Source organism: Hyla sarda, unplaced genomic scaffold, assembly GCF_029499605.1.
Source record: "Hyla sarda isolate aHylSar1 unplaced genomic scaffold, aHylSar1.hap1 scaffold_201, whole genome shotgun sequence".
NCBI classification, from domain to species: Eukaryota; Metazoa; Chordata; class Amphibia; order Anura; family Hylidae; genus Hyla; species Hyla sarda.
Genome location: NW_026608671.1, coordinates 345672 through 371794, shown reverse-complemented (window position 1 = coordinate 371794; position 26123 = coordinate 345672). Strand labels below are relative to the sequence as shown.

The window sequence follows — 26123 nt, the reverse complement described above, 5'->3', positions numbered from 1 at the left end:
GACCCCCCTCACTGTGTATACAGAGACCACCGACCCCCCTCACTGTGTATACGGAGACCACCGACCCCCCTCACTGTGTATACAGAGACCACCGACCCCCCTCACTGTGTATACGGAGACCACCGACCCCCCTCACTGTGTATACAGAGACCACCGACCCCCTCACTGACACCCATTGTGTCCCAGTTACAAGCAGTGTGTGTGTATACAAAGCAATGGCCGGGGTCTCCCCTGAAGCCTCATTATCGTGGTATTAATCGGGGGTTTACAGCTGAATCCCTGAACACACAATATATATATATATATATATATATATATATATATATATATATATATATACACACATACACATATATACACATATATACATATATACATCTCAAAAAACTAAAGGGAACCCTGCGATAACACATCCTAGATCTGAATGAACTAATCGTATGAAATCCTTTCCTCTTTACATAATTCTTGTGTGATTTTGCTGTCAGCACATTCAACTATCACTGGAAATGAAATGTATTAACCCCTGGAGGTCTGGATATGGAGTCACTCAAAATCACAGTGGAAAACCCCACTACAGGCTGATCCAACTTTATGTAATGTTCTTAATACAAGTCCCAATGAGGCTCAGTAGTGTGTGTGGCCTCCACGTGCCCGTATGACCTCCCTACAACGCCTGGGCATGATCCTGATGAGGTGGAGGATGGTCTCCTGAGGGATGTCCTCCCAGACCTGGACTAAAGCATCCGCCATCTCCTGGACAGTCTGTGGTGGATGGAGCGAGACGTCCCAGATGTGCTCAATCGGATTCCGGGGAACGGGCGGCCAGTCCATAGCATCAATGCCTTCCTCTTGTAGGAACTGCTGACACACTCCAGACACATGAGGTCTAGCATTGTCTTGTATTAGGAGGAACCCAACCGCACCAGGATATGGTCTCACAAGGGGTCTGAGGATCTCATCTCGGTACCTAATAGCAGTCAGGCTACCTCTGGCAAGTACATGGAGGGCTGTGTGGCCCCCCAAAGAAATGTCACCCCACACCATTACTGACCCACCGCCAAACCGGTCATGCTTCAGGATGTTGCAGGCAGCAGAACGTTCTCTGCGGCGTCTCCAGACTCTGTCACATGTGCCCAGTGTGAACCTGCTTTCATCTGTGAAGAGCACAGGGCGCCAGTGGTGATTTTGCCAATCTTGGTGTTCTCTGGCAAATGCCAAACGTCCTGCACGGTGTTGGGCTGTAAGCACAATCCCCACCTGTGGATGTCGGGCCCTCATACCACCCTCATGGAGTCTGTTTCTGACCCTTTGAGTGGACACATGCACATTTGTGTCCTGCTGGAGGTCATTTTGCAGGGCTCTGGCAGTGCTCCTCCTGCTCCTCCTTGCACAAAGCCGGAGGTAGAGGTCCTGCTGCTGGGTTGTTGCCCTCCTACGGCCTCCTCCACGTCTCCTGATGTACTGACCTGTCTCCTGGTGGCGCCTCCATGCTCTGGACACTACGCTGACAGACACAACAAACCTTCTTGCCACAGCTCGCATTGATGTGCCATCCTGGATGAGTTGCACTACCTGAGCCACTTGTGTGGGTTGTAGACTCCGTCTCATGCTACCACTAGAGTGAAAGCACCGCCAGCATTCAAAAGTGACCAAAACCTCAGCCAGGAAGAATAGGAACTGAGAAGTGGTCTGTGGTCACCACCTGCAGAACCACTCCTTTATTGGGGGTGTCTTGCTAATTGCCTATAATTTCCACGTGTTGTCTGTTCCATGTGAAATTGATTGTCAATCAGTGTTCTTCCTGAGTGGACAGTGGGATCTCACACAAGTGTCAGGGACTTGGAGTTACATTGTGTTGTTTAACCCCTTAAGGACACAGGTCGTACCTGTACCTCCTGAGTCATCTCCCTCTCTATAGCGGGTCGGGCCCAGCCTCTAACAACAGCCGGACATGTGGCTAATAGTGCGCAGCACTGATCACAGTGCTGCCTGCTATTAACCCTTAATCAACTTTGACCGCCGCGTCTAAAGTCAAAGTAAACTACTCCCAGCTAGCTCAGTGGGCTGTTCTGGACCGTCGCAGCATCCCAAACAGCTGGAGGACACATGGAGGATCCCTTCCTTCCTCCTCGCTGTCCGGAATGCCTGCTCTGTGCCTGAGATCCAGGCATGAGCAGTCAAGCGGCAGAATCATTGATCAATGTTATCCTATGGGAGCTATAACATTGCAGAAAAAAAAAGTAACCCCTTCCCTAATAAAAGTTTGAATCACCCCCCTTTTCCCTTTTATAAAAAAAAAACTGTGTAAATAAAAATAGATATATGTGATCTCGCCGCCTTCCGAAATGTCTGAATTATACAAATCTATCTTTAAGTAAACCGCACGGTCAATGGTGTACACAAAAAATTTCCAAAGTCCAAAATAGCGGATTTTTAGTCACTTTTTATATCATGAATAAATGAATAAAAAGCGATCAAAAAGATCAATCAATACAAAAATGGTACCGCAAAAAACTTCAGATCATGGCGCAAAAAATGAGCCCTCATACCGCCCCATATGCAGAAAAATAAAACGTTATAGGGGTCAGAAGATGACTATTTTGAACGTATAAATTTTCCTGCATGTAGTTATGATTTTTTTCCAGTAGAAACAGAAGCCCCGAAAAAATTACAAAATGGTGTTCTTTCTTCAATTTTGTCGCACGATTATTTTTTTTCTCCGTTTCGTCGTAGATTTATGGGTAAAATTATTGATGTCATTACAAAGTAGAATTGGTGGTGCCAAAAATAAAACAACATATGGATTTTTAGGTGCAAAATTGAACGGGGTATGATTTTTTAAAGGTGAGGAGGAGAAGACGAAAGTACAAAAACTGAAAAATCCTGAGTCCTTAAGGGGTTAAGTCTTCCCTTTATGTTTTTTGAGCAGTGTATATACCCTGTACACAATGTCACCTGTCATTCATTGACCTAGTTGGTTTTTGATTATCGTTGTCTTAGGTCTTATGTATAACAGGGCCCGTATAACAGGACCCGTCTTCTCGTATAACAGGACCCATCTGCCCATATAACAGGACCCATCTTCCCTTACTACAGCACCCATCTTCCCTTACTACAGCACCCATCTTCCCTTACTACAGGACCCATCTTCCCTTACTACAGCACCCATCTTCCCTTACTACAGCACCCATCTTCCCTTACTACAGGACCCATCTTCCCTTACTACAGGACCCATCTTCCCTTACTACAGGACCCATCTTCCCTTACTACAGGACCCATCTTCCCTTACTACAGCTCCCGTCTTCCCGTATAACAGGACCCGTCTGCCCGTATAACAGGACCCATCTTCCCGTATAACAGGACCCGTCTGCCCATATAACAGGAACCATCTTCCCGTATAACAGGACCCATCTTCCCTTATTACAGGACCCGTCCTCCCTTATTACAGCACCTGTCTTCCCGTATTACAGGACCCGTCTTCCCGTATTACAGGACCCGTCTTCCCGTATTACAGGACCCGTCTTCCCGTATAAAAGGACCCGTCTTCCCGTATAAAAGGACCCGTCTTATTACAGGACCCATCTGCCCGTATAACAGGAGCCGTCTTCCCTTATTAAAGCACCCGTCTTCCCTTATTACAGGACCAGTCTTCCCATATAACAAGACCCGTCTGCCCATATAACAGGACCCATCTTCCCTTATTACAGGACCCGTCTTCCCTTATTACAGGACCCGTCTTCCCGTATTACAGGACCCATCTTCCCTTATTACAGGACCCGTCTTCCCATATAACAAGACCCGTCTGCCCATATAACAGGACCCATCTTCCCTTATTACAGGACCCATCTGCCCGTATAACAGGACCCAACTGCCCGTATAACAGGTCCCGTGTTCCCATATAACAGGTCCCGTGTTCCCATATAATAGGACCCAACTGCCCGTATAACAGGACCCGTCTGCCCATATAACAGGACCCGTCTTCCTTTATTAGGAAGGACCTGAAGTCTGAGCTGCCGCTTATTCCTAGATACCTTATACAGGGAGAACCTCCTTGTAATGTTCCCAGGAGCTGACACTCTAGCGTTCACACCCACCACAGCAGCATCACCTATTCCTAGGAATGCGGGCGTATCCTGTGAGGGTGACTCACTGCAGAGGGAGAGGAATTAGGTGTCCTGAGGGGAGAAAGAGCAGACGCTCCTGAATATAAGACAATCTGCCCCCCAACACCTCCTGAATATAAGACAATCTGCCCCCCAACACCTCCTGAATATAAGACAATCTGCCTCCCAACACCTCCTGAATATAAGACAATCTGCCCCCCAATACCTCCTGAATATAAGACAATCTGCCCCCCAACACCTCCTGAATATAAGACAATCTGCCTCCCAACACCTCCTGAATATAAGACAATCTGCCCCCCAACACCTCCTGAATATAAGACAATCTGCCCCCCAATACCTCCTGAATATAAGACAATCTGCCTCCCAACACCTCCTGAATATAAGACAATCTGCCTCCCAACACCTCCTGAATATAAGACAATCTGCCTCCCAATATCTCCTGACTATAAGACAATCGGCCCCCCCCCCAACACCTCCTGAATATAAGACAATCTGACCCCCCAACACCTCCTGAATATAAGACAATCTGCCCCCCAACACCTCCTGAATATAAGACAATCTGCCTCCCAACACCTCCTGAATATAAGACAATCTGCCCCCCAATACCTCCTGAATATAAGACAATCTGCCCCCCAACACCTCCTGAATATAAGACAATCTGACCCCCCAACACCTCCTGAATATAAGACAATCTGCCCCCCAACACCTCCTGAATATAAGACAATCTGCCTCCCAACACCTCCTGAATATAAGACAATCTGCCTCCCAATATCTCCTGAATATAAGACAATCTGCCTCCCAACACCTCCTGAATATAAGACAATCTGCCTCCCAATATCTCCTGAATATAAGACAATCTGCCCCCCAACACCTACTAAATATAAGACAATCTGCCTCCCAACACCTCCTGAATATAAGACAATCTGCCCCCCAATACCTCCTGAATATAAGACAATCTGCCCCCCAACACCTCCTGAATATAAGACAATCTGCCCCCCAACACCTCCTGAATATAAGACAATCTGCCTCCCAACACCTCCTGAATATAAGACAATCTGCCCCCCAACACCTCCTGAATATAAGACAATCTGCCCCCCAACACCTCCTGAATATAAGACAATCTGCCCCCCAACACCGCCTGAATATAAGACAATCTGCCTCCCAACACCTCCTGAATATAAGACAATCTGCCCCCCAACACCTCCTGAATATAAGACAATCTGCCCCCCAACACCACCTGAATATAAGACAATCTGCCTCCCAACACCTCCTGAATATAAGACAAATCTGCCCCCCAACACCTCCTGAATATAAGACAATCTGCCCCTCAATACCTCCTGAATATAAGACAATCTGCCCCCAACACCTCCTGAATATAAGACAATCTGCCCCCCAACACCTCCTGAATATAAGACAATCTGCCCCCAACACCTCCTGAATATAAGACAATCTGCCCCCCAACACCTCCTGAATATAAGACAATCTGCCTCCCAACACCTCCTGAATATAAGACAATCTGCCTCCCAACACCGCCTGAATATAAGACAATCTGCCCCCCAACACCTCCTGAATATAAGACAATCTGCCCCCAACACCTCCTGAATATAAGACAATCTGCCCCCCAACACCTCCTGAATATAAGACAATCTGCCTCCCAACACCTCCTGAATATAAGATAATCTGCCCCCCAACACCTCCTGAATATAAGACAATCTGCCCCCCAACACCTCCTGAATATAAGACAATCGGCCCCCCCAATACCTCCTGAATATAAGACAATCTGCCTCCCAACACCTCCTGAATATAAGACAATCTGACCCCCAACACCTCCTGAATATAAGACAATCTGCCCCCCAACACCTCCTGAATATAAGACAATCTGCCTCCCAACACCTCCTGAATATAAGACAATCTGCCTCCCAACACCTCCTGAATATAAGACAATCTGCCTCCCAACACCTCCTGAATATAAGACAATCTGCCTCCCAATATCTCCTGAATATAAGACAATCGGCCCCCCCAACACCTCCTGAATATAAGACAATCTGCCTCCCAACACCTCCTGAATATAAGACAATCTGCCTCCCAACACCTCCTGAATATAAGACAATCTGCCCCCCAACACCTCCTGAATATAAGACAATCTGCCTCCCAACACCTCCTGAATATAAGACAATCTGCCCCCCAACACCTCCTGAATATAAGACAATCTGCCCCCCAACACCGCCTGAATATAAGACAATCTGCCCCCCAATACCTCCTGAATATAAGACAATCTGCCCCCCAACACCTCCTGAATATAAGACAATCTGCCTCCCAACACCTCCTGAATATAAGACAATCTGCCCCCCAATACCTCCTGAATATAAGACAATCTGCCCCCCAATACCTCCTGAATATAAGACAATCTGCCCCGCAACACCTCCTGAATATAAGACAATCTGCCCCCCAACACCTCCTGAATATAAGACAATCTGCCTCCCAACACCTCCTGAATATAAGACAATCTGCCCCCCAACACCTCCTGAATATAAGACAATCTGCCTCCCAACACCTCCTGAATATAAGACAATCTGCCCCCCAACACCTGAATATAAGACAATTTGCCCCCCAACACCTACTGAATATAAGACAATCTGCCCCCCAACACCTACTGAATATAAGACAATCTGCCCCCCAACACCTGAATATAAGACAATCTGCCCCCCAACATCTGAATATAAGACAATCTGCCCCCCAACACCTCCTGAATATAAGACAATCTGCCCCCCAACACCTCCTGAATATAAGACAATCTGCCTCCCAACACCTCCTGAATATAAGACAATCTGCCCCCCAACACCTCCTGAATATAAGACAATCTGCCCCCCAACACCTCCTGAATATAAGACAATCTGCCCCCCAACACCTCCTGAATATAAGACAATCTGCCTCCCAACACCTCCTGAATATAAGACAATCGCCCCCCAACACCTACTGAATATAAGACAATCTGCCCCCCAATACCTCCTGAATATAAGACAATCTGCCTCCCAACACCTCCTGAATATAAGACAATCTGCCCCCCAACACCTACTGAATATAAGACAATCGGCCCCCCCCAACACCTCCTGAATATAAGACAATCTGCCCCCCAACACCTCCTGAATATAAGACAATCTGCCCCCCAACACCTCCTGAATATAAGACAATCCGCCCCCCCAACACCTCCTGAATATAAGACAATCTGCCCCCCAACACCTCCTGAATATAAGACAATTTACCCCCCCCCAACACCTCCTGAATATAAGACAATTTACCCCCCCCCCCCAACACCTCCTGAATATAAGACAATCTGCCCCCCCCCCCCACCTCCTGTAATAAGGGAAGATGGGTCCTGTTATATGGGCAGACTGGTCCTGTTATACGAGAAGACGAGTCCTGTAATAAGATGGGTCCTGTTATACGAGAAGACAGGTCCTGTTATAAGGGAAGACGGGTCCTGTTATAAGGGAAGACGGGTCCTGTTATACGAGAAGACAGGTCCTGTTATAAGGGAAGACGGGTCCTGTTATACGGGCAGACATGAGGTATATACTAAAGACAACGATAATCAAAAACCAACTAGGTCAATGAATGACAGGTGACATTGTGTACAGGGTATATACACTGCTCAAAAAAATTAAGGGAAGACTTAACCCCTTAAGGACTAAGGATTTTTCAATTTTTGCACCTTAATTTTTTTCCTCCTTACCTTTAAAAAAATCAATGGCCTGTACACCCTCCTTACACCCACAATGGCCTGTACATCCTCCTTACACCCACAGTGGCCTGTACACCCTCCTTACACCCACAATGGCCTGTACACCCTCCTTACACCCACAATGGCCTGTACATCCTCCTTACACCCACAATGGCCTGTACACCCTCCTTACACCCACAATGGCCTGTACACCCTCCTTACACCCACAATGGCCTGTACACCCTCCTTACACCCACAATGGCCTGTACATCCTCCTTACACCCACAATGGCCTGTACATCCTCCTTACACCCACAATGGCCTGTACACCCTCCTTACACCCACAATGGCCTGTACACCCTCCTTACACCCACAATGGCCTGTACACCCTCCTTACACCCACAATGGCCTGTACATCCTCCTTACACCCACAATGGCCTGTACACCCTCCTTACACCCACAGTGGCCTGTACACCCTCCTTACACCCACAATGGCCTGTACACCCTCCTTACACCCACAATGGCCTGTACACCCTCCTTACACCCACAATGGCCTGTACACCCTCCTTACACCCACAATGGCCTGTACACCCTCCTTACACCCACAATGGCCTGTACATCCTCCTTACACCCACAATGGCCTGTACACCCTCCTTACACCCACAGTGGCCTGTACACCCTCCTTACACCCACAATGGCCTGTACACCCTCCTTACACCCACAATGGCCTGTACACCCTCCTTACACCCTCAATGGCCTGTACACCCTACTTACACCCACAGTGGCCTGTACACCCTCCTTACACCCACAATGGCCTGTACACCCTCCTTACACCCTCAATGGCCTGTACACCCTCCTTACACCTTCAATGGCCTGTACACCCTCCTTACACCCTCAATGGCCTGTACACCCTCCTTACACCCTCAATGGCCTGTACACCCTCCTTACACCTTCAATGGCCTGTACACCCTCCTTACACCCTCAATGGCCTGTACACCCTCCTTACACCCACAATGGCCTGTACACCCTCCTTACACCCACAGTGGCCTGTACACCCTCCTTACACCCACAATGGCCTGTACACCCTCCTTACACCCTCAATGGCCTGTACACCCTCCTTACACCCACAATGGCCTGTACACCCTCCTTACACCCTCAATGGCCTGTACACCCTCCTTACACCTTCAATGGCCTGTACACCCTCCTTACACCCTCAATGGCCTGTACACCCTCCTTACACCCACAATGGCCTGTACACCCTCCTTACACCCACAGTGGCCTGTACACCCTCCTTACACCCACAATGGCCTGTACACCCTCCTTACACCCTCAATGGCCTGTACACCCTCCTTACACCCACAGTGGCCTGTACACCCTCCTCACCCCCCGGGCTCCCCTTCCTGTGGCTCTCGTATTCCCCCCCCCCCCCCCCATGTATCATTTGTATCATTGTCTCCTGTAATGGGGCGTCTGACGATGCGTCTTAGGGTGTGTGTGTATTTGCTCATAGATTTTGTGGAATGTCGGCATTTTGATGATTCAGAAGTGATGGGATCAGCGGACGCAGGATACAGTGCAGCGTTTGTACATTGTCTCGCAGTGACGCATCACACGGCTCCGCTGAATTTCGCACGGCTCCGCTGGCTGCTCCTCTGTGACTCTGCCTGGCAGAGGTGTGATGAGGGACCGCGCCTGGCACAGCTCAGGTGTGGAGCCATGAGGGTGCGGCACAGTCTCTCAGGGGTTAATCGCGGTCTGCAGGAATGTGTAGCTGCAAGATATTTAGCCCGTTCTGTCACAGCAAGTTCTAGGAATGTGAGCGCTACCGAGCACTGCACCAGAACCCCAGCTGTGTGACAGCACGCGACGTATTGCCCCAAAGATCCCCAAAGCACAGGATGTATCCCCTGAGACTATCAATACACCGCCACTTATGTATCTTCACCCACAATGATCTGTACACCCTCCTTACACCCACAATGGCAAATGTGTGCATCTTGCAGCCAGAGCTGTGCTCTGTGAGTATCTTGCAGTCTGAGCTGTGCTCTGTGAGTCTTGCGGCCGGTGCTGTGCTCTGTGAGTCTTGCAGCCTGAGCTGTGCTCTGCGAGTCTTGCAGGCTGTGCTCTGTGAGTCTTGCAGGCTGTGCTCTGAGTATCTTGCAGTCTGAGCTGTGCTCTGTTAGTATCTTGCAGTCTGAGCTGTGCTCTGTGAGTATCTTGCAGTCTGAGCTGTGCTCTGAGTATCTTGCAGTCTGAGCTGTGCTCTGTGAGTATCTTGCAGTCTGAGCTGTGCTCTGAGTATCTTGCAGTCTGAGCTGTGCTCTGTGAGTATCTTGCAGTCTGAGCTGTGCTCTGTGAGTATCTTGCAGTCTGAGCTGTGCTCTGTGAGTATCTTGCAGTCTGAGCTGTGCTCTGTGAGTCTTGCAGCCTGTGCTGTGCTCTGTGAGTTTCTTGCAGCCTGTGCTGTGCTCTGTGAGTATCTTGCTGCCTGTGCTGTGCTCAGTGAGTCTTGCAGTCTGAGCTGTGCTCTGTGAGTATCTTGCAGCCTGTGCTGTGCTCTGTGAGTCTTGCAGCCTGTGCTGTGCTCTGTGAGTATCTTGCAGTCTGAGCTGTGCTCTGTGAGTCTTGCGGCCGGTGCTGTGCTCTGTGAGTCTTGCAGCCTGAGCTGTGCTCTGCGAGTCTTGCAGGCTGTGCTCTGTGAGTCTTGCAGGCTGTGCTCTGAGTATCTTGCAGTCTGAGCTGTGCTCTGTTAGTATCTTGCAGTCTGAGCTGTGCTCTGTGAGTATCTTGCAGTCTGAGCTGTGCTCTGAGTATCTTGCAGTCTGAGCTGTGCTCTGTGAGTATCTTGCAGTCTGAGCTGTGCTCTGAGTATCTTGCAGTCTGAGCTGTGCTCTGTGAGTATCTTGCAGTCTGAGCTGTGCTCTGTGAGTATCTTGCAGTCTGAGCTGTGCTCTGTGAGTATCTTGCAGTCTGAGCTGTGCTCTGTGAGTCTTGCAGCCTGTGCTGTGCTCTGTGAGTTTCTTGCAGCCTGTGCTGTGCTCTGTGAGTATCTTGCTGCCTGTGCTGTGCTCAGTGAGTCTTGCAGTCTGAGCTGTGCTCTGTGAGTATCTTGCAGCCTGTGCTGTGCTCTGTGAGTCTTGCAGCCTGTGCTGTGCTCTGTGAGTATCTTGCAGTCTGAGATGTGCTCTGTGAGTCTTGCAGTCTGAGCTGTGCTCTGTGAGTATATTGCAGTCTGAGCTGTGCTCTGTGAGTCTTGCAGCTTGTTCTGTGCTCTGTGAGTCTTGCAGTCTGAGCTGTGCTCTGTGAGTATCTCGCAGCCTGAGCTGTGCTCTGTGAGTATCTTGCAGTCTGAGCTGTGCTCTGAGTATCTTGCAGTCTGAGCTGTGCTCTGTGAGTATCTTGCAGTCTGAGCTGTGCTCTGTGAGTATATTGCAGTCTGAGCTGTGCTCTGTGAGTATCTTGCAGTCTGAGCTGTGCTCTGTGAGTCTTGCAGTCTGAGCTGTGCTCAGTGAGTCTTGCAGTCTGAGCTGTGCTCTGTGAGTATCTTGCAATCTGAGCTGTGCTCTGTGAGTCTTGCAACCTGAGCTGTGCTCTGTGAGTATCTTGCAGCCTGTTCTGTGCTCTGTGAGTCTTGCAGTCTGAGCTGTGCTCTGTGAGTATCTCGCAGCCTGAGCTGTGCTCTGTGAGTATCTTGCAGTCTGAGCTGTGCTCTGTGAGTATCTTGCAGTCTGAGCTGTGCTCTGAGTATCTTGCAGTCTGAGCTGTGCTCTGTGAGTATCTTGCAGCCTGTGTTGTGCTCTGTGAGTATCTTGCAGTCTGAGCTGTGCTCTGTGAGTATCTTGCTGCCTGTGCTGTGCTCTGTGAGTCTTGCAGCCTGTGCTGTGCTCTGTGAGTATCTTGCAGCCTGTGCTGTGCTCTGTGAGTATCTTGCAGTCTGTGCTGTGCTCTGTGAGTCTTGCAGCCTGTGCTGTGCTCTGTGAGTCTTGCAGCCTGTGTTGTGCTCTGTGAGTATCTTGCAGCCTGTGTTGTGCTCTGTGAGTATCTTGCAGCCTGTGCTGTGCTCTGTGAGTCTTGCAGTCTGTGCTGTGCTCTGTGAGTATCTTGCAGCCTGTGCTGTGCTCTGTGAGTATCTTGCAGCCTGTGCTGTGCTCTGTGAGTCTTGCAGCCTGTGTTGTGCTCTGTGAGTATCTTGCAGCCTGTGCTGTGCTCTGTGAGTCTTGCAGCCTGTGTTGTGCTCTGTGAGTATCTTGCAGCCTGTGCTGTGCTCTGTGAGTATCTTGCAGCCTGTGCTGTGTTCTGTGAGTCTTGCAGCCTGTGCTGTGCTCTGTGAGTATCTTGCAGCCTGTGTTGTGCTCTGTGAGTATCTTGCAGCCTGTGCTGTGCTCTGTGAGTATCTTGCAGCCTGTGCTGTGCTCTGTGAGTCTTGCAGCCTGTGTTGTGCTCTGTGAGTATCTTGCAGCCTGTGCTGTGCTCTGAGTCTTGCAGCCTGTGTTGTGCTCTGTGAGTCTTGCAGCCTGTGTTGTGCTCTGTGAGTATCTTGCAGCCTGTGCTGTGCTCTGTGAGTCTTGCAGCCTGTGTTGTGCTCTGTGAGTATCTTGCAGCCTGTGTTGTGCTCTGTGAGTATCTTGCAGCCTGTGCTGTGCTCTGTGAGTCTTGCAGCCTGTGCTGTGCTCTGTGAGTATCTTGCAGGCTGTGCTGTGCTCTGTGAGTCTTGCAGCCTGTGCTGTGCTCTGTGAGTCTTGCAGTCTGTGCTGTGCTCTGTGAGTATCTTGCAGCCTGTGCTGTGCTCTGTGAGTCTTGCAGCCTGTGTTGTGCTCTGTGAGTCTTGCAGCCTGTGTTGTGCTCTGTGAGTATCTTGCAGCCTGTGCTGTGCTCTGTGAGTCTTGCAGCCTGTGTTGTGCTCTGTGAGTATCTTGCAGCCTGTGCTGTGCTCTGTGAGTATCTTGCAGCCTGTGCTGTGCTCTGTGAGTCTTGCAGCCTGTGCTGTGCTCTGTGAGTATCTTGCAGGCTGTGCTGTGCTCTGTGAGTCTTGCAGCCTGTGCTGTGCTCTGTGAGTCTTGCAGTCTGTGCTGTGCTCTGTGAGTATCTTGCAGCCTGTGCTGTGCTCTGTGAGTCTTGCAGCCTGTGCTGTGCTCTGTGAGTCATACAGCCTGAGCTGTGTGCAGTGACTGGGCAGGGAGGCCGGCATCCTGTGGGAGTGGCAGGGGCACACCTTGATCGGTCAGTGACACACCTCGGAAAGGGGCGGGCACTGAGGGGGCAGGAACCAGACAGGGCAGGCTCGGAATTGCTTTGCCTGCGGCCAATCTGGGGTAGAGACAGAAGGGGAAGGAGGGAGGTGAAGGCTCCGGAGATCAGACATAGCAGAGCCGGCAGAGTGTAAGCTCCATGGACCAGCAGATGTATCGCACTAATGCCGCCCTGCCATCCAATCAGGACAGTGCATTCCGCCAGAGAACCAGCTCCGAGGATAACCTGTACCTGGCCGTGCTGAGGGCCACAGAGGGCAAGAAAGGTACCAGCCGCTGTACACGGGGTATTAACCCCTCATGTACTGGGGGCTCCTGCTGCCTTGGAACCGCAGTAAAGGGCACAGATATGAGGAGACACTCTACTAGATGAGGGGGGCACACTGCTGAATGGTGAGGGGGGCACACTGCTAAATGGTGAGGGGGGCACACTGCTAAATGGTGAGGGGGGCACACTGCTGAATGGTGAGGGGGCACACTGCTGAATGGTGAGGGGGGCACACTGCTGAATGGTGAGGGGGCACACTGCTGAATGGTGAGGGGGGCACACTGCTGAATGGTGAGGGGGGCACACTGCTGAATGGTGAGGGGGGCACACTGCTGAATGGTGAGGGGGGCACTCTGCTGAATGGTGAGGGGGGGCACACTGCTGAATGGTGAGGGGGGCACACTGCTGAATGGTGAGGGGGGCACACTGCTAAATGGTGAGGGGGGCACACTGCTAAATGGTGAGGGGGGCACACTGCTGAATGGTGAGGGGGCACACTGCTGAATGGTGAGGGGGCACACTGCTGAATGGTGAGGGGGGCACACTGCTGAATGGTGAGGGGGCACACTGCTGAATGGTGAGGGGGGCACACTGCTGAATGGTGAGGGGGGCACACTGCTGAATGGTGAGGGGGGCACACTGCTGAATGGTGAGGGGGGCACTCTGCTGAATGGTGAGGGGGGCACACTGCTGAATGGTGAGGGGGGCACACTGCTGAATGGTGGGGGGGGGCACACTGCTGAATGGTGAGGGGGGCACACTGCTGAATGGTGAGGGGGCACACTGCTGAATGGTGAGGGGGGCACACTGCTGAATGGTGAGGGGGCACACTGCTGAATGGTGAGGGGGCACACTGCTGAATGGTGAGGGGGGCACACTGCTGAATGGTGAGGGGGGCACACTGCTGAATGGTGAGGGGGCACACTGCTGAATGGTGAGGGGGGCACACTGCTGAATGGTGAGGGGGCACACTGCTGAATGGTGAGGGGGGCACACTGCTGAATGGTGAGGGGGGCACACTGCTGAATGGTGAGGGGGGCACACTGCTGAATGGTGAGGGGGGCACTCTGCTGAATGGTGAGGGGGGCACACTGCTGAATGGTGAGGGGGGCACACTGCTGAATGGTGGGGGGGGCACACTGCTGAATGGTGAGGGGGGCACACTGCTGAATGGTGAGGGGGGCACACTGCTGAATGGTGAGGGGGGCACACTGCTGAATGGTGAGGGGGGCACACTGCTGAATGGTGAGGGGGGCACACTGCTGAATGGTGAGGGGGGCACACTGCTGAATGGTGAGGGGGGCACACTGCTGAATGGTGAGGGGGGGCACACTGCTGAATGGTGAGGGGGGCACACTGCTGAATGGTGAGGGGGGCACACTGCTGAATGGTGAGGGGGGCACACTGCTGAATGGTGAGGGGGGCACACTGCTGAATGGTGAGGGGGCACACTGCTGAATGGTGAGGGGGGGCACACTGTTGGATTAAGGGGAACTACTGGATGATTTGGGGGGGATATTGTGAGAAATTGGGGTACTGTACCTGTGTACGGCCGCCTCCAATTACCAGTTATTAGGGTACTATACCTGTGTACGGCCGCCTCCAATTACCAGTTATTAGGGTACTATACCTGTGTACATCCTCCTATTACCTGTTATTAGGTACTATACCTGTGTACATCCTCCTATTACCTGTTATTAGGGTACTATACCTGTGTACAGCCTCCTATTACCTGTTATTAGGTACTATACATGTGTACATCCTCCTATTACCTGTTATTAGGTACTATACCTGTGTACATACTCCTATTACCTGTTATTAGGTACTATACCTGTGTACATCCTCCTATTACCTGATATTAGGTACTATACCTGTGTACATCCTCCTATTACCAGTTATTAGGGTACTATACCTGTGTACATCCTCCTATTACCTGTTATTAGGGTACTATACCTGTGTACAGCCTCCTATTACCTGTTATTAGGTACTATACCTGTGTACATCCTCCTATTACCTGTTATTAGGTACTATACCTGTGTACATCCTCCTATTACCTGTTATTAGGTACTATACCTGTGTACATCCTCCTATTACCTGTTATTAGGTACTATACCTGTGTACAGCCTCCTATTACCTGTTATTAGGTACTATACCTGTGTACATCCTCCTATTACCTGTTATTAGGGTACTATACCTGTGTACAGCCTCCTATTACCTGTTATTAGGTACTATACCTGTGTACATCCTCCTATTACCTGTTATTAGGGTACTATACCTGTGTACAGCCTCCTATTACCTGTTATTAGGGTACTATACCTGTGTACATCCTCCTATTACCTGTTATTAGGGTACTATACCTGTGTACATCCTCCTATTACCTGATATTAGGTACTATACCTGTGTACATCCTCCTATTACCTGTTATTAGGTACTATACCTGTGTACATCCTCCTATTACCTGTTATTAGGGTACTATACCTGTGTACATCCTCCTATTACCTGTTAGTAGGTACTATACCTGTGTAGGTCCTCCTATTACCTGATATTAGGTACTATACCTGTGTACATCCTCCTATTACCTGTTATTAGGGTACTATACCTGTGTACATCCTCCTATTACCTGTTATTAGGTACTATACCTGTGTACATCCTCCTATTACCTGTTATTAGGGTACTATACCTGTGTACATCCTCCTATTACCTGTTAGTAGGTACTATACCTGTGTAGGTCCTCCTATTACCTGATATTAGGTACTATACCTGTGTACATCCTCCTATTACCTGTTATTAGGGTACTATACCTGTGTACATCCTCCTATTACCTGTTATTAGGTACTATACCTGTGTACATCCTCCTATTACCTGTTATTAGGGTACTATACCTGTGTACAGCCTCCTATTACCTGTTATTAGGGTACTATACCTGTGTACATCCTCCTATTACCTGATATTAGGTACTATACCTGTGTACAGCCTCCTATTACCTGATATTAGGTACTATACCTGTGTACATCCTCCTATTACCTGTTATTAGGGTACTATACCTGTGTACATCCTCCTATTACCTGTTATTAGGTACTATACCTGTGTACAGCCTCCTATTACCTGTTATTAGGGTACTATACCTGTGTACATCCTCCTATTACCTGTTATTAAGGTACTATACCTGTGTACAGCCTCCTATTACCTGTTATTAGGGTACTATACCTGTGTACAGCCTCCTATTACCTGTTATTAGGTACTATACCTGTGTACATCCTCCTATTACCTGTTATTAGGGTACTATACCTGTGTACATCCTCCTATTACCTGTTATTAGGTACTATACCTGTGTACAGCCTCCTATTACCTGTTATTAGGGTACTATACCTGTGTACAGCCTCCTATTACCTGTTATTAGGTACTATACCTGTGTACATCCTCCATTACCTGTTATTAGGTACTATACATGTGTACATCCTCCTATTACCTGTTATTAGGGTACTATACCTGTGTACATCCTCCATTACCTGTTATTAGGGTACTATACCTGTGTACATCCTCCTATTATCTGTTATTAGTGTACTATACCTGTGTACATCCTCATATTACCTGTTATTAGGTACTATACCTGTGTACATCCTCCTATTACCTGTTATTAGGTACTATACCTGTGTACATCCTCCTATTACCTGTTATTAGGGTACTATACCTGTGTACATCCTCCTATTACCTGTTATTAGGTACTATACCTGTGTACATCCTCCTATTACCTGTTATTAGGTACTATACCTGTGTACATCCTCCTATTACCTGTTATTAGGGTACTATACCTGTGTACATCCTCCTATTACCTGTTATTAGGTACTATACCTGTGTACATCCTCCTATTACCTGTTATTACGGTACTATACCTGTGTACAGCCTCCTATTACCTGTTATTAGGTACTATACCTGTGTACATCCTCCTATTACCTGTTATTAGGGTACTATACCTGTGTACATCCTCTTATTACCTGTTATTAGGGTACTATACCTGTGTACATCCTCCTATTACCTGTTATTAGGGTACTATACCTGTGTACATCCTCCTATTACCTGTTATTAGGGTACTATACCTGTGTACATCCTCCTATTACCTGTTATTAGGGTACTATACCTGTGTACATCCTCCTATTACCTGTTATTAGGTACTATACCTGTGTACATACTCCTATTACCTGTTATTAGGTACTATACCTGTGTACATCCTCCTATTACCTGTTATTAGGTACTATACCTGTGTACATCCTCCTGTTACCTGTTATTAGGTACTATACCTGTGTACATCCTCCTATTACCTGATATTAGGTACTATACCTGTGTACAGCCTCCTATTACCTGTTATTAGGTACTATACCTGTGTACAGCCTCCTATTACCTGTTATTAGGGTACTATACCTGTGTACATCCTCCTATTACCTGTTATTAGGGTACTATACCTGTGTACATCCTCCTATTACCTGTTATTAGGGTACTATACCTGTGTACAGCCTCCTATTACCTGTTATTAGGGTACTATACCTGTGTACATCCTCCTATTACCTGTTATTACGGTACTATACCTGTGTACATCCTCCTATTACCTGTTATTAGGGTACTATACCTGTGTACATACTCCTATTACCTGTTATTAGGGTACTATACCTGTGTACAGCCTCCTATTACCTGTAATTGGGGTTTTATACCCTATAAAGATATTTAGGGTACCGTACGCTCTTAAACTATAATAACCTGATTTTTTTTCTTTCTTTCAGATGAACGAGATCGAGTGCAGAAGAAAACATTTACCAAATGGGTGAACAAACATCTTATAAAGGTGAGTGCTGGTCCTGCTGTGTGTACACAACCCGAACACCTCCTGACCTCTCCATCTGTACACAACCCGAACACCTCCTGACCTCTCCATCTGTACACAACCCGAACACCTCCTGACCTCTCCATCTGTACACAACCCGAACACCTCCTGACCTCTCCATCTGTACACAACCCGAACACCTCCTGACCTCTCCATCTGTACACAACCCGATCACCTCCTGATCTCTCCATCTGTACACAACCCGATCACCTCCTGACCTCTCCATCTGTACACAACCCGAACACCTCCTGACCTCTCCATCTGTACACAACCCGAACACCTCCTGACCTCTCCATCTGTACACAACCCGAACACCTCCTGACCTCTCCATCTGTACACAACCCGAACACCTCCTGACCTCTCCATCTGTACACAACCCGAACACCTCCTGACCTCTCCATCTGTACACAACCCGAACACCTCCTGACCTCTCCATCTGTACACAACCCGAACACCTCCTGACCTCTCCATCTGTACACAACCCGAACACCTCCTGACCTCTCCATCTGTACACAACCCGAACACCTCCTGACCTCTCCATCTGTACACAACCCGAACACATCCTGACCTCTCCATCTGTACAAAACCCGAACACATCCTGACCTCTCCATCTGTACACAACCCGAACACCTCCTGACCTCTCCATCTGTACACAACCCGAACACCTCCTGACCTCTCCATCTGTACACAACCCGAACACCTCCTGACCTCTCCATCTGTACACAACCCGAACACCTCCTGACCTCTCCATCTGTACAAAACTCGAACACATCCTGACCTCTCCATCTGTACACAACCGAACACCTCCTGACCTCTCCCTCTGTACACAACCCGAACACCTCCTGACCTCTCCCTCTGTACACAACCCGAACACCTCCTGACCTCTCCATCTGTACACAACCCGATCACCTTCTGATCTCTCCATCTGTACACAACCCGAACACCTCCTTGACCTCTCCATCTGTACACAACCCGAACACCTCCTGACCTCTCCATCTGTACACAACCCGAATACCTCCTGACCTCTCCATCTGTACACAACCCGAACACCTCCTGACCTCTCCATTTGTATACAACCCGAACACCTCCTGACCTCTCCATCTGTACACAACCCGAATACCTCCTGACCTCTCCATCTGTACACAACCCGAACACCTCCTGACCTCTCCATCTGTACACAACCCGAACACCTCCTGACCTCTCCCTCTGTACACAACCCGAACACCTCCTGACCTCTCCATCTGTACACAACCCGAACACCTCCTGACCTCTCCATCTGTACAAAACTCGAACACATCCTGACCTCTCCATCTGTACACAACCCGAACACCTCCTGACCTCTCCATCTGTACACAACCCGAACACCTCCTTGACCTCTCCATCTGTACACAACCCGAACACCTCCTGACCTCTCCATCTGTACACAACCCGAATACCTCCTGACCTCTCCATCTGTACACAACCCGAACACCTCCTGACCTCTCCATTTGTATACAACCCGAACACCTCCTGACCTCTCCATCTGTACACAACCCGAACACCTCCTGACCTCTCCCTCTGTACACAACCCGAACACCTCCTGACCTCTCCATCTGTACACAACCCGAACACCTCCTGACCTCTCCATCTGTACAAAACTCGAACACATCCTGACCTCTCCATCTGTACACAACCCGAACACCTCCTGACCTCTCCCTCTGTACACAACCCGAACACCTCCTGACCTCTCCCTCTGTACACAACCCGAACACCTCCTGACCTCTCCATCTGTACACAACCCGAACACATCCTGACCTCTCCATCTGTACACAACCCGAACACCTCCTGACCTCTCCATCTGTACACAACCCGAACACCTCCTTGACCTCTCCATCTGTACACAACCCGAACACCTCCTGACCTCTCCATCTGTACACAACCCGAATACCTCCTGACCTCTCCATCTGTACACAACCCGAACACATCCTGACCTCTCCATCTGTACACAACCCGAACACCTCCTGACCTCTCCATCTGTACACAACCCCAACACCTCCTGACCTCTCCATTTGTATACAACCCGAACACCTCCTGACCTCTCCAACTGTACACAACCCGAACACCTCCTGACCTCTCCATCTGTACACAACCCGAACACCTCCTGACCTCTCCATCTGTACACAACCCGAACACCTCCTGACCTCTCCATCTGTACACAACCCGAACACCTCCTGACCTCTCCATCTGTACACAACCCGAACACCTCCTTGACCTCTCCATCTGTACACAACCCGAACACCTCCTGACCTCTCCATCTGTACACAACCCGAACACCTCCTGACCTCTCCATCTGTACACAACCCGAACACATCCTGACCTCTTCATCTGTACAAAACCCGAACACATCCTGACCTCTCCATCTGTACACAACCCGAACACCTCCTGATCTCTCCATCTGTACACAACCCGAACACATCCTGACCTCTCCATCTGTACACAACCCGAACACCTCCTGACCTCTCCATCTGTACACAACCCGAACACCTCCTTGACCTCTCCATCTGTACACAACCCGAACACCTCCTGACCTCTCCATCTGTACACAACCCGAATACCTCCTGACCTCTCCATCTGTACACAACCCGAACACATCCTGACCTCTCCATCTGTACACAACCCGAACACCTCCTGACCTCTCCATCTGTACACAACCCCAACACCTCCTGACCTCTCCATTTGTATACAACCCGAACACCTCCTGACCTCTCCAACTGTACACAACCCGAACACCTCCTGACCTCTCCATCTGTACACAACCCGAACACCTCCTGACCTCTCCATCTGTACACAACCCGAACACCTCCTGACCTCTCCCTCTGTACACAACCCGAACACCTCCTGACCTCTCCATCTGTACACAACCCGAACACCTCCTGACCTCTCCATCTGTACACAACCCCAACACCTCCTGACCTCTCCATTTGTATACAACCCGAACACCTCCTGACCTCTCCAACTGTACACAACCCGAACACCTCCTGACCTCTCCATCTGTACACAACCCGAACACCTCCTGACCTCTCCATCTGTACATAGTCGTACATCCAGTCCTCTCTATCTGTACACAGTCCTACATCCAGTCCTCTCCATCTGTACACAGTCCTACATCCAGTCCTCACCATCTGTACACAATCCTACATCCAGTCCTCACCATCTGTACACAGTCCTACATCCAGTCCCCTCCATCTGTACACAGTCCTACATCCAGTCCCCTCCATCTGTACACAGTCCTACATCCAGTCCCCTCCATCTGTACACAGTCCTACATCCAGTCCCCTCCATCTGTACACAGTCCTACATCCAGTCCCCTCCGTCTGTACACCGTCCTACATCCAGTCCTCTCCATCTGTGCACAGTCCTACATCCAGTCCCCTCCATCTGTACACAGTCCTACATCCAGTCCTCACCATCTGTACACAGTCCTACATCCAGTCCCCTCCATCTGTACACAGTCCTACATCCAGTCCCCTCCATCTGTACACAGTCCTACATCCAGTCCCCTCCATCTGTACACAGTCCTACATCCAGTCCCCTCCATCTGTACACAGTCCTACATCCAGTCCTCTCCATCTGTACACAGTCCTACATCCAGTCCCTAGTAAGACTTGGCTGCAGGTACCACAGATGCAGTGGCGTGTCAGTGTCTTTATTTCATTTACACAAAAGTGGAGGCTGCTGTATCTATCCAGCCCTACAGGAGGCGCTAGTGAGTATTACTGATAGGGGTTTTACAGCGTTATGTGTCTCAGCACCACTATGCCGCACAGCAGAGTGGACTGTTGTCGGTGACACGTGTGATGCCGCTGTCATGTCTGCTGCTGTATACTGTTGTCCTCCACACAATTTGGCGGGGGACGTGTTGCGATGCGCGCTCGCTGGGCGTCCGCCTCTCTGACTAGATTCCTGGGGCTTCGGGTTCCGTTTTCTCCTTTGATGATTGTCACAGTGCGGAAGTCTTGTGGTCGCTGTTTCCTGACAGCCTGGGGGGTCCCCGCCAATGGCTCGTGAGTCACCGCCATCGTTGCTATGTTTGTTTTTCTATGTTACTATGGAAACCACCACAACCAGTCAGCTACAATGTAAGGAATAGTTATGTAGATTTTAAATTGTCAGCTCTGCAGCACAGGGAGGGGTCAGAGCAAATCCTGGAGTGGCCTGTATGTATTATACATAGGGACATCAGTGTCGGAGCAAATCCTGGAGCGGCCTGTGTGTATTATACATAGGGACATCAGTGTCAGAGCAAATCCTGGAGCGACCTGTATGTATTATGCATAGGGACATCAGTGTCAGAGCAAATCCTGGAGCGGCCTGTGTGTATTATACATAGGGACATCAGTGTCAGAGCAAATCCTGGAGCGACCTGTATGTATTATGCATAGGGACATCAGTGTCAGAGCAAATCCTGGAGCGTCCTGTATGTATTATACATAGGGACATCAGTGTCAGAGCAAATCCTGGAGCGTCCTGTATGTATTATACATAGGGACATCAGTGTCAGAGCAAATCCTGGAGCGACCTGTATGTATTATGCATAGGGACATCAGTGTCAGAGCAAATCCTGGAGCGTCCTGTATGTATTATACATAGGGACATCAGTGTCAGAGCAAATCCTGGAGCGGCCTGTATGTATTATACATAAGGACATCAGTGTCAGAGCAAATCCTGGAGCGGCCTGTATGTATTATACATAAGGACATCAGTGTCAGAGCAAATCCTGGAGCGGCCTGTATTTATTATACATAAGGACATCAGTGTCAGAGCAAATCCTGGAGCGGCCTGTATGTATTATACATAGGGACATCAGTGTCATAGCATGCGGGTTGTTGTATTAGTGGTTGTTGTATTGGTCATGCGGGTTGTTGTATTGGTCATGCGGGTTGTTGTATTAGTGGTTGTTGTATTGGTCATGCGGGTTGTTGTATTAGTTGTCGTTGTACTGGTCATGCGGGTTGTTGTATTAGTCGTTGTTGTATTGGTCATGCGGGTTGTTGTATTAGTCGTTGTTGTATTGGTCATGCGGGTTGTTGTATTAGTTGTCGTTGTACTGGTCATGCGGGTTGTTGTATTAGTTTGCGTTGTACTGGTCATGCGGGTTGTTGTATTAGTCGTTGTTGTATTGGTCATGTGGGTTGTTGTATTAGTCGTTGTTGTATTGGTCATGCGGGTTGTTGTATTAGTCGTTGTTGTATTGGTCATGCGGGTTGTTGTATTAGTCGTTGTTGTATTAGTCGTTGTTGTATTGGTCATGCGGGTTGTTGTATTAGTCGTTGTTGTATTGGTCATGCGGGTTGTTGTATTAGTCGTTGTTGTATTGGTCATGCGGGTTGTTGTATTAGTCGTTGTTGTATTGGTCATGCGGGTTGTTGTATTAGTCGTTGTTGTATTGGTCATGCGGGTTGTTGTATTAGTCGTTGTTGTATTGGTCATGCGGGTTGTTGTATTAGTCGTTGTTGTATTGGTCATGCGGGTTGTTGTATTAGTCGTTGTTGTATTGGTCATGCGGGTTGTTGTATTAGTGGTTGTTGTATTGGTCATGCGGGTTGTTGTATTAGTCGTTGTTGTATTGGTCATGCGGGTTGTTGTATTAGTCGTTGTTGTATTGGTCATGCGGGTTGTTGTATTAGTTGTCGTTGTACTGGTCATGCGGGTTGTTGTATTAGTCGTTGTTGTATTGGTCATGCGGGTTGTTGTATTAGTCGTTGTTGTATTGGTCATGCGGGTTGTTGTATTAGTTGTCGTTGTACTGGTCATGCGGGTTGTTGTATTAGTGGTTGTTGTATTAGTCGTTGTTGTATTGGTCATGCGGGTTGTTGTATTAGTTGTCGTTGTACTGGTCATGCGGGTTGTTGTATTAGTCGTTGTTGTATTGGTCATGCGGGTTGTTGTATTAGTCGTTGTTGTATTGGTCATGCGGGTTGTTGTATTAGTGGTTGTTGTATTGGTCATGCGGGTTCTTGTATTAGTTGTCGTTGTACTGGTTGTTGTATTAGTCATTGTACTGGTTGTACGGGCCTCCTCTGTATGTCCTGACTCGCTCGCTCTCTGGCCCGCTGCACACTGTGGCCCCTCCTCTCTGTCTTATTTTAGTTGTTGTTGTACGGCCTCCTCTGTATGTCCTGATCAGTCGGTGACCACCTCGATGTCTGGCAGCTCGCAGCCTTCTGTTTGGATCTTTGCCTCCGAACTTCCCAAAACATGTTATGATCAGAGGAGGAGGCTGCCCGGCCTGTCAGCGGCGGTGACTGTCGCTCCCATCTAGTAGTTCTGCTGTCACCGTGACACAATGAGATGTGAGGGTGGATACTGTGAGCTGGAGGTGATAGAGTTAATAGTCGTTCCTGTGACATCACAGCGAGTCATCCGGTAAGGATTAGGAAGCTGATTTTTCCACCCATCTTCTTAAATAGGCGCTGTCAGATAAACACACTTTTCATGTGTTGTAAAGCATTTATGACCAATAGGTTTTGCAATCCCCCTCCCCCCCCCCCCCCTGCCTGCTGGGACATATACCAGTCCTGCTGTGTCCGTGAGTCATCACCTATGTCATGGACACTTCCTTGATTGACAGCTGTGAGCGCAGGGCTCCTCCCACTGTCAGCTTGTGTCCCGCTACTGGACATGCTGGGAGTTGTAGTTTTGTTAATTCTAGGGGAGATGTGAGCAGACAGCATACTGAGGGAGGGGGCGGAGACCTGCACAGTGAGGCCACGCCCCCTCCCTTTTAGAGGAATTCAGACTAGTGAGCTAAATTAAAAGTGTAATAAAAAATAAATAAAGGTGCTAGACACATAAAGATGGACATGGTCAGGATTAGGTACTGAGTGATATATAAAAAATTATGGTTTTTTGTTGGATCGGACGGGTACACTTTAAGGGACCATAACTGCCTGCACCACAGGGGCCACTCAGCAGATTATTGGACTTTCCTAGGAATAGTGCCCCCTTTTGTGCCCCTTCTCTCTCCCCCTGGTGTTGTGCTCCCCTCTGTCCTGGACATATCACCCACTGTCTATCCTCGCCATAGTTCCCCTCCTTGTCACAATGCCCCCTCTGTCCCAGACATAATGGGGTATATTACAGTACAGGTTGGTCAGCGGGTTTGATATCCTCCAGGGTGTGATTGGTCAGCGGGGGGGATATTTTCCAGTGTATGATTGGTCAGCGGGGGGGGGGGGGGATATCCTCCAGGGTGTGATTGGTACACGGGGGGGGATATCCTCCAGTGTATGATTGGTCAGCTGGGGGGATATCCTCCAGCATATGGTTGGTCAGCGGGTGTGATATCCTCCAGTGTATGATTGGTCAGCGGGTGTGATATCCTCCAGTGTATGATTGGTCAGCGGGTGTGATATCCTCCAGTGTATGATTGGTCAGCGGGAGTGATATCCTCCAGTGTTTGATTGGTCAGCGGGAGTGATATCCTCCAGTGTTTGATTGGTCAGCGGGAGTGATATCCTCCAGTGTATGATTGGTCAGCGGGGGGGATATCCTCCAGGGTGTGATTGGTCAGCGGGAGTGATATCCTCCAGCGTGTGATTGGTCAGCGGGGGGGATATCCTCCAGTGTATGATTGGTCAGCGTGGGTGATATCTTCTAGTGTATGATTGGTCAGCGGGGGTGATATCCTCCAGTGTATGATTGGTCAGCGGGAGTGATATCCTCCAGTGTATGATTGGTCAGCGGGAGTGATATCCTCCAGTGTATGATTGGTCAGCGGGGGTGATATCCTCCAGTGTGTGATTGGTCAGCGGGGGCGATATCCTCCAGTGTATGATTGGTCAGCGGGGGGGGATATCCTCCAGTGTATGATTGGTCAGCGGGGGTGATATCCTCCAGAGTATAAT

The 26123-nt window shown here is 49.2% G+C and overlaps 1 protein-coding gene across 7 annotated transcripts in view; it reads left to right on the top strand.

The window, feature by feature from the left end:
• The window catches only part of PLEC (plectin), a gene marked incomplete at its 5' end in the record, with an annotated part of 200263 nt that overhangs the window by 83604 nt on the left and 90536 nt on the right, over nt 1–26123 (top strand). For all 7 annotated transcript variants that reach the window (XM_056552862.1, XM_056552860.1, XM_056552858.1 and 4 more), the window contains 1 exon segment: nt 18137–18198. In XM_056552862.1, coding sequence (XP_056408837.1) covers nt 18137–18198 — 62 coding nt within the window.